The following is a 12,225-nucleotide window of genomic DNA, read 5'->3' as shown; positions in this document are numbered from 1 at the left end:
AGCAGCTCTGAATTTTCAACGGCCATAAGACAAAAGATGGAGGTGGTCATCCACTAGGACACATGTCCGGCGCATGCGCAGATGTAGGGGGTTCCGCTGCTTGTATCTGCGCATGCACCAGACGCGTCCCCATACCATTCAGGAAGCGGACATGTGGACAAGTCATGAACGTGGCCTTGACATCATAGGTTATGGGGGGTGTAGAAGCTTAGGTAGAGATTAGTCAGCCCTTTATCTTCCTACCGGGGACAGAACGGGGCACATCTCTAATTATACCAACAGGCCCTAACCTGCCCTGCACTGCCGGCAATGTAGAGGGACGCAGAAGCCATCTGAGGATTTTATTCTTTATGGTGTCAGGTCCCATCAAACAGCTCCTCATATCTCAGCTTCCCACAGTTTTTTCCTGTGTGTGTGTGTGTGTGAATAGGGTACAAACCTGTTTTAGAAAATATGAGCTGGAGGATGAGGGGACGACGTGTGACGATGCCGGATCCACGGGGCAAGAAGTCTCTGCGAAGAAATAAGAGAAAGGAAGAGTCAGATCTGTATCACGTCAGACCACACGACTACTACTCCCCCCTATCACAAGCGGGACCACCCATCCCACCAGGAATACAACATCGCTCTTTTCAGCCCGTCTGCGAGTGACAACTGTCCGGTTTGCGGCCCCGTACCAGGTGTACACGTTAATCCGGCTCACTCCTCACACACGGTTTATGGGAAGTGACTAATGCCCTGTTTATTGACTCTTCACAAGCCATGAACATACAGGACTCTCATCATCCCCCACGTCAGGCGGCTGATCCCAGAGCACATACGGGAGATTGATGGTTTACAAACTTTACACACGCATGTCATCAGGTGAACCTGCCCGAGACTCCTGTCCGCTGTCACAACAGGACGCAAGGCTGAGAAAAACCAGGACTGTACGGGGACTACAAAGAGCAGCGCTCAAAGAGGGGGCGACACCCAGAACTGGGGGAAGCTCCTCCCAGGGGAATCAGCCTATGAAATCTGGCCTCTGTCCTGATGGGGAAGGGGGGGCGTCATTGTGTGAGCCATAAGTGGAGAGTCGCGTCACGAGAGAAGATCCCCCTTTAAGACTAGAATGGGAACAGTTAGGAACAAACGTATGTGCTCCAGAGCTGCATTTATAATGTGCTACCAGGAACAAGCTCCAACAGCTCAGTAGGCTTCCTATAACGTGTGGTGTGAACAGGATACTTCCTGTCCTGTGTACACATCAGGTCATTTAGGATTACTGGGAGATTTCAGCTCTGAAGCCTGCAGAATTGTGACAGCAGCTCTGGGAGTATAATACACCGTATATAAGGGATTCCCTCTTTTAAATTTGGTCCCCCTCTAACCCCTAGACTTGGCACAGTGTATTCTGCATCGTTCCTTTAAAGGGATTGTACAGGATTAGAAAAAAAACTGCATTTTCTTTGAAAAACAGCGCCTCCCATGTCTACAGGTGGTACGTGGTACTGCAGCTCAGCCACATTCACTTTAAAAGGGATTTTCCAAAACTAACGGTAGATATCGACGACCTTTCCTCAGGATAAGTCATATCAGATTGGCGGGTGCCCAAGACCTGGCAAACCCAGCAGTCAGCTGTTTAATGCATCTGCAGTAACTGGCACGACCGCTACACGGCGTACGGAGATGTTGTCGCCTTCCGGCTCCAATTCACTGCATAGTTGTCGGCTCTAAGCAGTTGATTGGTGGGGCTGCTGGGAGTTGGAGCCCCCCCAATCAATAACTCCAAGTAATGGGAAACCCCTTTGATGGAACTGGGCAGCAATACCGCACACAACCTGTGGGCAGGGGTGGCGCTGTTTTTGGAAAAAGTGGCTATGTGTTTCTAATCCTGGACAATTCCTGTAAGTCAGACTGTGACAACACGTCAGTACAGTATAAGAAGTGACGCAGTGGTCACTCCCATGTATATACCAGTACGTATATATATATATATAGCTCCACCGCCGGTCACCGGAGAGGAAGGAAACAGCAAGGTTAATCAACAAGCAGACATGGCGGGTTCTGGTGGCATGTGCTGCGTCAGCCTCTGGTAATCAGTGCACTACGGGCATCGGTCAGCCGGGCAGCCGTCCAACAGGAAGCCGATGCACAGACACATAGGAAAGGCATTGTGTCGTCCTGCGGTGAATCAGGCGCGCAGCGAGGTACACATGAGCTCAGCACTTTGCCCCAGGGACAAAGCAACGGAGGGATCGCCCTCGTACATAGCCTCTGACGTGCTCACGCGCAGCCTACTGGCGTTAAAGACACAACAATTCTCACCCAGTGAGATCTATCAGATTTTGGATCTCCAGATAATAAGCCATTCACAAAGCCTGCTGGGACCTGGCAGCAAGTGTTCACTTTCCCCGCAGCGCCGCCACAGGAGAATCCAAGCATTACACAGTCTACATTCTTATCTATAGAATGTCCGTGTAATGCAGGACAGGTCAGGTCCTCCAGAGCGGGAGACGCTCTTTGTAACCTCTGACATGGGCTACTCCCTCCCGCTGCAGCGGCCACTACAGTAGAAATGAAGTATTACAAGCCCATGGGCAGGTGAAGGGCATAGCGGCTGCTCGTTGGTGGGTCTCTTCTCTAAAGAGGGTGGACAGACGACGACAGACGAGAAACACAAAAAGAGGGCCAAAAAGAAAAAATAAGAAATTCCCAGAATAGATAACATGCGGCAGGAGAGGAAGGAAACGCTCGCTCGGGACGCTGTGTCCAGCTCCAGTGAGCGATGCTCTGCAGGGATGCTTCCCGCAGCCTGGCAGCCTGATGTCACCGCATTGTGCTGCACGTCCCTATCACGACGGGACACGAGACGGCTGAGATTTCTCAGATAAGGAGATTCCTCACAGTTGAGGAGGAATCCAAAGTGAGGAGAGCTGATGCGGGCTCATCGCCGCCGTGCCTTTAAGAGCGGAGGAAGAACCTAACTACAGAACAAGGTATAAGACATGACGTGTCGGGGTTAGAACCTTGTCCACGCTGTCCTCCAGTCATCAGGCCCGAGGACAGGTCGCCAGATTTTAAAATGGTCGCTACTGTTTCAACAAAATTTGCTAAGGCTACTTTCACACTAGCGTTCGGGGCTCCGCTTGTGAGTTCCGTTTGAAGGCTCTCACAAGCGGCCCCGAACGGATCCGTACTGCCCCAATGCATTCTGAGTGGATGCGGATCCGCTCAGAATGCATCAGTTTGGCACCGTTTGGCCTCCGCTCCGCTCAGCAGGCGGACACCCGAACGCAGCTTGCAGCGTTTTCGTGTCCGCCTGGCCGTGCGGAGCCAAACGGATCCGTCCAGACTTACAATGCAAGTCAATGGGGACGGATCCGTTTGACATTGACACAATATGGTGCAATTTCAAACGGATCCGTCCCCCATTGACTTTCAATGTAAAGTCAGGATTATACCATCAGATCGGAGTTTTCTCCAATCCGATGGTATATTTTAACTTGAAGCGTCCCCATCACCATGGGAACGCCTCTATGTTAGAATATACCATCGGATTTGAGTTACATCGTGAAACTCAAATCCGACAGTATATTCTAACACAGAGGCGTTCCCATGGTGATGGGGACGCTTCAAGTTAGAATATAATGAGAACTGTGTACATGACTGCCCCCTGCTGCCTGGCAGGTGCTGCCAGGCAGCAGGGGGCAGACCCCCCCCCCCCCCTCCTGTATTTAACTTATTGGTGGCCAGTGGGGCCCCCCCTCCCTCCCCAGTATTAATTGTAAGCAGTGCGGCCCCCCTCCCTCTATATTCATCGGTGGCCAGTGCGGATATTAAATATGAGCAGTGCGGTCTCCCCCTCCCTCCCTCCCTCCCCAGTATTAAATATGAGCAGTGCGGTCTCCCCCTCCCTCCCTCCCCAGTATTAAATATGAGCAGTGTGATCTCCCCCTCCCTCCCTCCCCAGTATTAAATATGAGCAGTGCGGTCTCCCCCTCCCTCTATTCATTGGTGGCCAGTGCGGATTCAAAGTATTGTGATCAGTGCGGCCTCTCCTCTCGACCCCCCCCCCCCCCCCATCATTGGTGGCAGCGGAGAGTACCGATCGGAGTCCCAGTTTAAATAGCTGGGGCTCCGATCGGTTACCATGGCAGCCAAGGTGTATGATGAAGGGTCTTATATTTACCTGTACTACCAAGCCAAAGTCTTGACGCTACAGTGACCAGGAGTCTAACAGAGTGCGGAGCCCCTAATGAATATTCATGAGCTCTCCGGGACATTAAGGGCTCATTCAGACGGCCGTATGCTGTCCGCAAAAATGCAGATCTGTTTTTTTGCGGATTAGATGCTGTCCCATTCACTTCTATGGGGCCCCTTTTCTTCCATTGCACGGCTCAGCAAAAAAACATGTCCTATACTTTTCAGTGGGGCCATGTCCTGATTTTCACTGACGTCTATGGATCAGCAAAAAAACGGAATGCAATCCTTTTTTGCGGACATGCTGAACTGTCCGCAAAAAAACGGATCCGCATCTTTGCGGACAGCATACAGCCGTCTGAATGAGCCCTTAGGCTCCATTCACACGTCCGCAATTTTTCTTCCGCATCTGTTCCGCAATTTTGCGGAACAGGTGCAGATCCATTCATTTCAATGGGGGAGTAATTGCTGTCCGCATAATCACTTACGTGATGTGGTTCCGCAAAAAAAATGAAGCATGTCCTACTTTTGGCCGCAAATTGCAGTCCGCGGCCCCATTGTACTCAATGGGTCCGCAAAAAAAAACGGATGATATGCGGAAAGACACCAAATGTCATCCGCATGTCATCCGTGATTCACACATCCGCAATTGAAGATTCACAGGTTCCTCCTTCCTTTTTTATTTCTGCGGAAACACGGAAAAACGGAAACACGGAACGGATGTGGATGCACTTTCGTAAAAAAACTGAAGGTTTTTACGGAAACACGGATCCGCAAAAAAACGGACCGTAAGGAAAATTGCGGACGTGTGAATGGAGCCTTAGGCTCCATTCACACGTCCGCAATGTGTTTTGCGGATACACGGATCCGCAAAACACGGAAAGCGGCAATGTGTGTTCCGCATTTTGCGGACCGCACATTGCTAACATAATAGAATATGCCTGTTCTTGTCCGCAATTGCGGACAAGAATAGGACATGTTCTATTTTTTTGCGGAAACGGAAGCACGGATGCGGAAGTGCGGATCCGCAAATGTGGATGCGGACAGCACATTCCGTCCCCATAGAGAATGAATGGGTCCGCACCCTTTCCGCAAAATTGCGGAAAGGATGCGGACCCATTTTGCGGACGTGTGAATGGAGCCTTATACTGATGACCTGTCCTCAGGATAGGTCATTAGTATCTGATTGGTGGGGATCAGACACCCGGGACCCCCACCTGGGTATAAAGGATAGGTCATCAGTATGAAAACCCCTTTAACTTCACATATCCGGACTACCCCTTTAACACACATAGTGACAATCCAGGACGGCCGCAGGGCACTGATCCCTTAGTGTTTACAGCTCCTCTGCCGAGGATATCCCCCTCATCATCCATGCCTTCCTGCTGGGAGTAGTGTGTGCAGGGCGATACGGCCGCTATCACCTAGGAGTGTGCGTGGGCTATTCTGGGAAGGGCGTGACCGCTGTATACCCAGCTTATCGGACGCTGCAGCAAACGCCATAAAACATTTACAACATATCACGAGCAGAGGACGTAACTGCTAGACTCATAGACTACAACTCCTATCCGGTTATGGTGGACACAGCACAGGCACAACGCTACAGAAGGCTTGGCAGGATCTACACTCGGGCTACCTGGGGTGACAGACTACTGGACATAGAAGACAAGAAGGAGAACGCCCCATCATCTTCTCCATGATTAATGCTGATGTCCCCAGTCAACCAGTGCACCGTGGATGATTACCCCACCCAGAGAGGTGACCACCCACCTGCTCCAAGACCCTGACCAGCACCGAAACGTTCCTGCCGTTAGTAAAACTACCGCCCAACACTGGCTCTATGTAGTGTCTCAGTAGTAAATGCTTATTACCCCGGCGCTCCCCGGTGCGCCATGTACTTCTCTACTGACGAGCCCGCTCCTAGCACATGCCCCACGTTCATCGGGTGATAGCGGCTGAGGCCTTACTCACACCTCCATATGGAGAAGCCCAGTGTTTCATCTGTGACATGGTCCATGTGACGGTTCTGTGCCCTCCGGGTGTCACCTGTCCATCATTTCCCCTACTAAAAAACCAGGACGTGATTTACTGACGTGTGAGAAAACACCACATCTCACCACATGGTCTCGGCCGCAGCAAAAGAAAAAAGTAACAAAACTCTAAGTATAGAAAAAAAAAAAACCATCTCCTTCCTTCTGATCTTTTTCCTGAGAAATTATTTTTCATAATGAAGAAGGATTGGACTGAGACCTAAAAGGACAACGGGGGAAAGGCCGAACCCTTTGTAATAATGTGAGGTGAATACATGGGAAAGCCGCACTGAGCGACACTCCTGTATTACTGCTACCACCGGTACCAGGAACGGTCCTTGCCGAATGTTTTCTAACTCAATCTCTCTTATCTTTGAGGTGTCAATCATGCGGACCTCGGAGGACACCGTCTAAGCTCAGGCTCTTACTCCTTTCCGGCTTCTCCTACATGAACTGGTCGGATTAGTTTACAATAAGCTATGTTGAAGCGGCCCCCAGGGACGAGGGGTGATGTATGACCCCTTAGTGCGTGTATATTGGGGCTTCTACAGTAATTTATTAGATGTGCCCTTTATGAATATGTCTAGCGAGTCCTCGGGTTCCAGACGTCTTCCACAGATCTGCATACACCAAGATATCTCTGTATAACTATGTCATTCACCAGTCTGGTCTGATTAAAGGGGCTATCCAACATTATATCCGACCTCCCCAGAGTGGACGACCTGCAGTGGTGGTCATACTTACCCGACCCCCCCCCCCCCCCCCCCCCAACGGGTTCAGTCTCTAATGCTTCAAGGCAGACTGTTCATCTCTTCTCCTGCACTGATATCAACATCATGTTCCTATATACAAGAATATAACTACTATAATACTGCTCCTATGTACAAGAATATAACTACTATAATACTGCTCCTATGTACAAGAATATAACTACTATAATACTGCTCCTATGTACAAGAATATAACTACTATAATACTGCCTCCTATGTACAAGAATATAACTACTATAATACTGCTCCTATGTACAAGAATATAACTAATATAATACTGCCTCCTATGTACAAGAATATAACTACTATAATACTGCTCCTATGTACAAGAATATAACTACTATAATACTGCCTCCTATGTACAAGAATATAACTACTATAATACTGCTCCTATGTACAAGAATATAACTATTATAATACTGCTCCTATGTACAAGAATATAACTACTATAATACTGCTCCTATGTACAAGAATATAACTACTATAATACTGCCTCCTATGTACAAGAATATAACTACTATAATACTGCCCCTATGTACAAGAACATAACTACAATAATACTGCTCCTATATACAAGAATATAACTACTATAATACTGCTCCTATGTACAAGAATATAACTGCTATAATACTGCCTCCTATGTACAAGAATATAACTACTATAATACTGCTCCTATGTACAAGTATATAACTACTATAATACTGCTCCTATGTACAAGAATATAACTGCTATAATACTGCCTCCTATGTACAAGAATATAACTACTATAATACTGCTCCTATGTACAAGAATATAACTACTATAATACTGCCTCCTATGTACAAGAATATAACTACTATAATACTGCTCCTATGTACAAGAATATAACTACTATAATACTGCCTCCTATGTACAAGAATATAACTACTATAATACTGCCTCCTATGTACAAGAATATAACTACTATAATACTGCCTCCTATGTACAAGAATATAACTACTATAATACTGCTCCTATGTACAAGAATATAACTACTATAATACTGCCTCCTATGTACAAGAATATAACTACTATAATACTGCCTCCTATGTACAAGAATATAACTACTATAATACTGCTCCTATGTACAAGAATATAACTACTATAATACTGCTCCTATGTACAAGTATATAACTACTATAATACTGCCTCCTATGTACAAGAATATAACTACTATAATACTGCTCCTATGTACAAGAATATAACTACTATAATACTGCTCCTATGTACAGGAATATAACTACTATAATACTGCTCCTATGTACAAGAGTATAACTACTATAATACTGCCCCTATGTACAAGAATATAACTACTATAATACTGCTCCTATGTACAAGAATATAACTAATATAATACTGCCTCCTATGTACAAGAATATAACTACTATAATACTGCCCCTATGTACAAGAATATAACTACTATAATACTGCCCCTATGTACAAGAATATAACTACTATAATACTGCTCCTATGTACAAGAATATAACTACTATAATACTGTCTCCCCCATGTACAAGAATATAACTACTATAATACTGCTCCTATGTACAAGTATATAACTACTATAATACTGCTCCTATATACAAGAATATAACTACTATAATACTGCCTCCTATGTACAAGAATATAACTACTATAATACTGCTCCTATGTACAGGAATATAACTACTATAATACTGCTCCTATGTACAAGAATATAACTACTATAATACTGCCTCCTATGTACAAGAATATAACTACTATAATACTGCTCCTATGTACAAGAATATAACTACTATAATACTGCCTCCTATGTACAAGAATATAACTACTATAATACTGCTCCTATGTACAAGAATATAACTACTATAATACTGCCTCCTATGTACAAGAATATAACTACTATAATACTGCTCCTATGTACAAGAATATAACTACTATAATACTGCCTCCTATGTACAAGAATATAACTACTATAATACTGCTCCTATGTACAAGAATATAACTACTATAATACTGCCCCCCATGTACAAGAATATAACTACTATAATACTGCCTACTAGGAGAGCAGTAAGGAGCACTAGTACACCATCAGGGACAACAACAAGCATGCAGACTGCCTCCAAAAACAGCTAGCAGAATAGTGAGTGCAGCTCTGGAGTATAATACAGGATGTAACTCAGGATCAGTACAGGATAAGTAATGTAATGTACACAGTGATACTGATGCTGGTGCAGCATGTTGGGCAGTGGCAGTTGTGTAATAGTTGTGCAAAGAAGATGACAAAAACCCTGATACATCACATGGTGAATAGAATACCAGACCTACAGTGAAGACTGACATGTAAACAGTCAGAGCACACAACAGTGCAGATTTATATACCATTAGGAGGACACGCTCCTGTGTTCCATACATCAGAAAGGTCGTTAGGAATAATTAACAGACCCCGGGATGTAGATGAGGTTGCACTTTGCACGGAGCCGACAAGATTCACGTCCCTCCGGCCTCGTCTGCGTCGGCACCAGTTGCTACTGGCTTCCACATGGACAGGCACCCAGTTATGTACCCCCACCCCTCTGTTTATCATGGTGCAGTCTGCAGGGCCGGAGTCCCCCAGCCTAGGCGGCACAGCCTCCTGGTGCCCGGTGTGTTGTAAACAGATGCGGGCAGGACTTGGCACCATGTCCTGTGCACCAGATAGCAGGGGGGAGAAGCCAGTACACGGCGGGTCCGGTCATTGTCTGGCTGGGTGGGCGGGGTGTTCCCAACAGCAGCCATTTACGAGATGACCCCCCCCCCCCCTACACGTGGGAGCAGAGCATCCATCCCCTTGTGGGTACCATCGGCGTACAGGCGCCGACTATGGCAGAATACAGGCTACCAGGTCATATCAGAGAATCGCTTGTAGGACAATTCCCTTACCGAGATGTCTGCACCTATACATGGATGTAAGCCTCCTCAATGGGAGACACGTTCCTTCCCTGGTGATGGCTGAAGGCTTCGGTGGGAATGTGTCTGACCAATGACCTCTCTGACCAAACCCGGAGGTCCCATGTGAGATGGACCCTAGACCTGCCTCTCCATCCATGCTACCAGGACCTCTCAGTCTTCTTGGTAGCCAAACGCCTCATTAAACGGACATCCACTCCTCCCTGTACACATGCACACTCGGCAGAACATACATGTATTCTTATCTCTGGTGGCGGCTGATCCCCCATGAAAAGGAAGGATCAGGCATGTCGAAACTTAATATGCCCGATTCTTTTTTTCCCCCCATCCTACGGATGGCGTCCGTGTTTTTTTTTTTTGCAGATACATTTTAACAATGCCTGTCCTGGTCCGCAAGACGGACAAGATACGGAACGGACACAGAATGCCCACGGAGTGATTTCCGTTTTTACAAGCCCCATCGAAGTGAATGGTTCCGGCTACAGAACTGTAAAAAAAAACAAAAAAAAAAAAACATTGCTTTCTTCCAAAAAACAGCACCACCACAGGTCGCGTGCAGGACTGCAGCGCTGTCCAATTGCCTACAATGGCGCCAAGCTGTAATACCAGACACAACCCACGCACAAGGGTGGCGCTTTTTTATATCTTTTAGAAGACGGCAGCCATGTTTTGTAGTCGCCCGGAAATGACCAGCCGCTCGCCACATAATGGGGACTGCACTGCTAGCGGTTTTCTTATAGATTGCAATTGACTTGCCAAAGGAACAGGTTGCCGTAAAAAGGGGGGTCATTCTCTGTACAGCTACGGATGAGGGTAAACAATCCGTGGCGCAGGGGCACATGACGCGGCGGTATTTGCTCCATCCTCTATGGTAGAAATATTAGCCCAGGTGGCGCCGATGGTGGACTGTCCAAGGTCTGATCCTCCGGCAGCACGTCCACGTTGCGGTTTATAACACGTCCTCTGTAGCGGGGCACGTGAGGTAGGTGCGCCCGAGCGTAGACGACACGGGGTCAGCAATCTTCGGCCCTCCAGCTGTTGTGAAACTACATTCCCCAGCATGCTCCAGAGTTCTGAGAAGAGCAGAGGAAGTATACATGCTGGGAGCTGTAGTTTGACAACAGCTGGCGTGCCGGAGGAGGCTGCCTACCCCTGACAGGAGGATGGGAGACATCAGTCTGTAGAGCTCCAGCTGCTGGGAAACTACAACTCCCAGCATGCCCTGGCAGCCAATTGTAGTTTCCCAGCAGCTGTGGGCATGGAGACTATACAGAGCGATGCAGACATGGCGCACGCACCTACATACATGGTGTGTGACAGGTAAGTGGCCCTCATCTCCATGGAGACGGCTCTGGGGTCTGTCAGCGCGCAGCACGGTGACGTCACTCATTGACCGGCCGGGAGGAAAAACTACGTCAAGTGCGTAAACTCCTTCCCTGAATAGCAGAGCCCCCGAGAGGAGGCACGAGCCGCCGCCCGCCCGCCCGCGGCTACTTACCGGCCGACGAAGTTCTCCAGCACGGAACTCTTGCCGGCGCTCTGTCCTCCCACCACGGCTATCTGCGGCAAGTCGAGGTTGCAGGATTGGCCTATGGAACTGAACGCGTCCTGGAGCTTGTTGACGAGGGGAATCAGCTCCTCCATCCCCCGGTTCCCCATGGTTGCTGACGGTCACTCGGGCAGCTCTCCGTTACCGCTCAGCTTCCTCTGCCATCCACTCTGCCCAACGGCCGCCACCCGGCATACGCTATTGGTCCATGTTTATGTCACTCAAAATTTCCACCGCTTTGATTGGGTGCGGGCTCTCGGACGTCATCGTCAAGAAAGGGCGGAGAAGCCAGGAGGCGGTGCTAGGTAGAAAGGGCAGCCTCGCAGGCTGTGATTGGATAGAGAGGCGATGTCCGTCAAGGAGGGGAGCGAAGCTTATTGGATTAGCTCAGCTGTTGCTCAAAGCACGTGACACCGTGGCTTAACCCTTTGTTAGACACCCGGAAGCTAAAAGTGCCTATAGTTCCAGCTGGTGTAGAACTATGGAGGAGCATGCTGGGACTGTTAGTTCTCCAGCAACTGGATAGCAAAAATAGACAGCTGTATACAGTGTAATGAAATGTATAATGTATTACTATAGAAATATGTTACTGACTTTTACTGTTTATATAAAAAGTATATACAGATATAAAATATGCAAAAAAAAAATGCCCAAAAAATAATAAAGACATATGTCACCTCATGTGTATCATTCTTAAAAAGCCCTTAGCAACCATCCGTGAAAAAACTTGCTTGCGGTTTTCACGCAG

At 47.6% G+C, this 12,225-nt stretch overlaps 1 protein-coding gene across 3 annotated transcripts in view; it reads right to left on the bottom strand.

Moving 5' to 3' along the window:
• The window catches only part of DNM2 (dynamin 2), a 63,130-nt gene extending 51,447 nt beyond the window's left edge, over positions 1–11,683 (bottom strand). For 2 of the 3 annotated variants that reach the window (XM_040414959.1, XM_040414960.1), the window contains exons 1-2: positions 11,427–11,683; positions 440–513 (exon numbers count right to left, since the gene is read on the bottom strand). In XM_040414959.1, coding sequence (XP_040270893.1) covers positions 440–513; positions 11,427–11,587 — 235 coding nt within the window. In that variant the 5' untranslated portion in view covers positions 11,588–11,683. The remainder of the gene's footprint in view (positions 1–439; positions 514–11,426) is intronic. The other variant, XM_040414961.1, reaches the window with a different exon arrangement.
• Positions 11,684–12,225: the final 542 nt, after the last annotated feature.

Source organism: Bufo bufo, chromosome 1, assembly GCF_905171765.1.
Source record: "Bufo bufo chromosome 1, aBufBuf1.1, whole genome shotgun sequence".
In the NCBI taxonomy this organism is placed as follows: Eukaryota; Metazoa; Chordata; class Amphibia; order Anura; family Bufonidae; genus Bufo; species Bufo bufo.
This window is presented reverse-complemented; position numbering and strand designations above follow the sequence as displayed.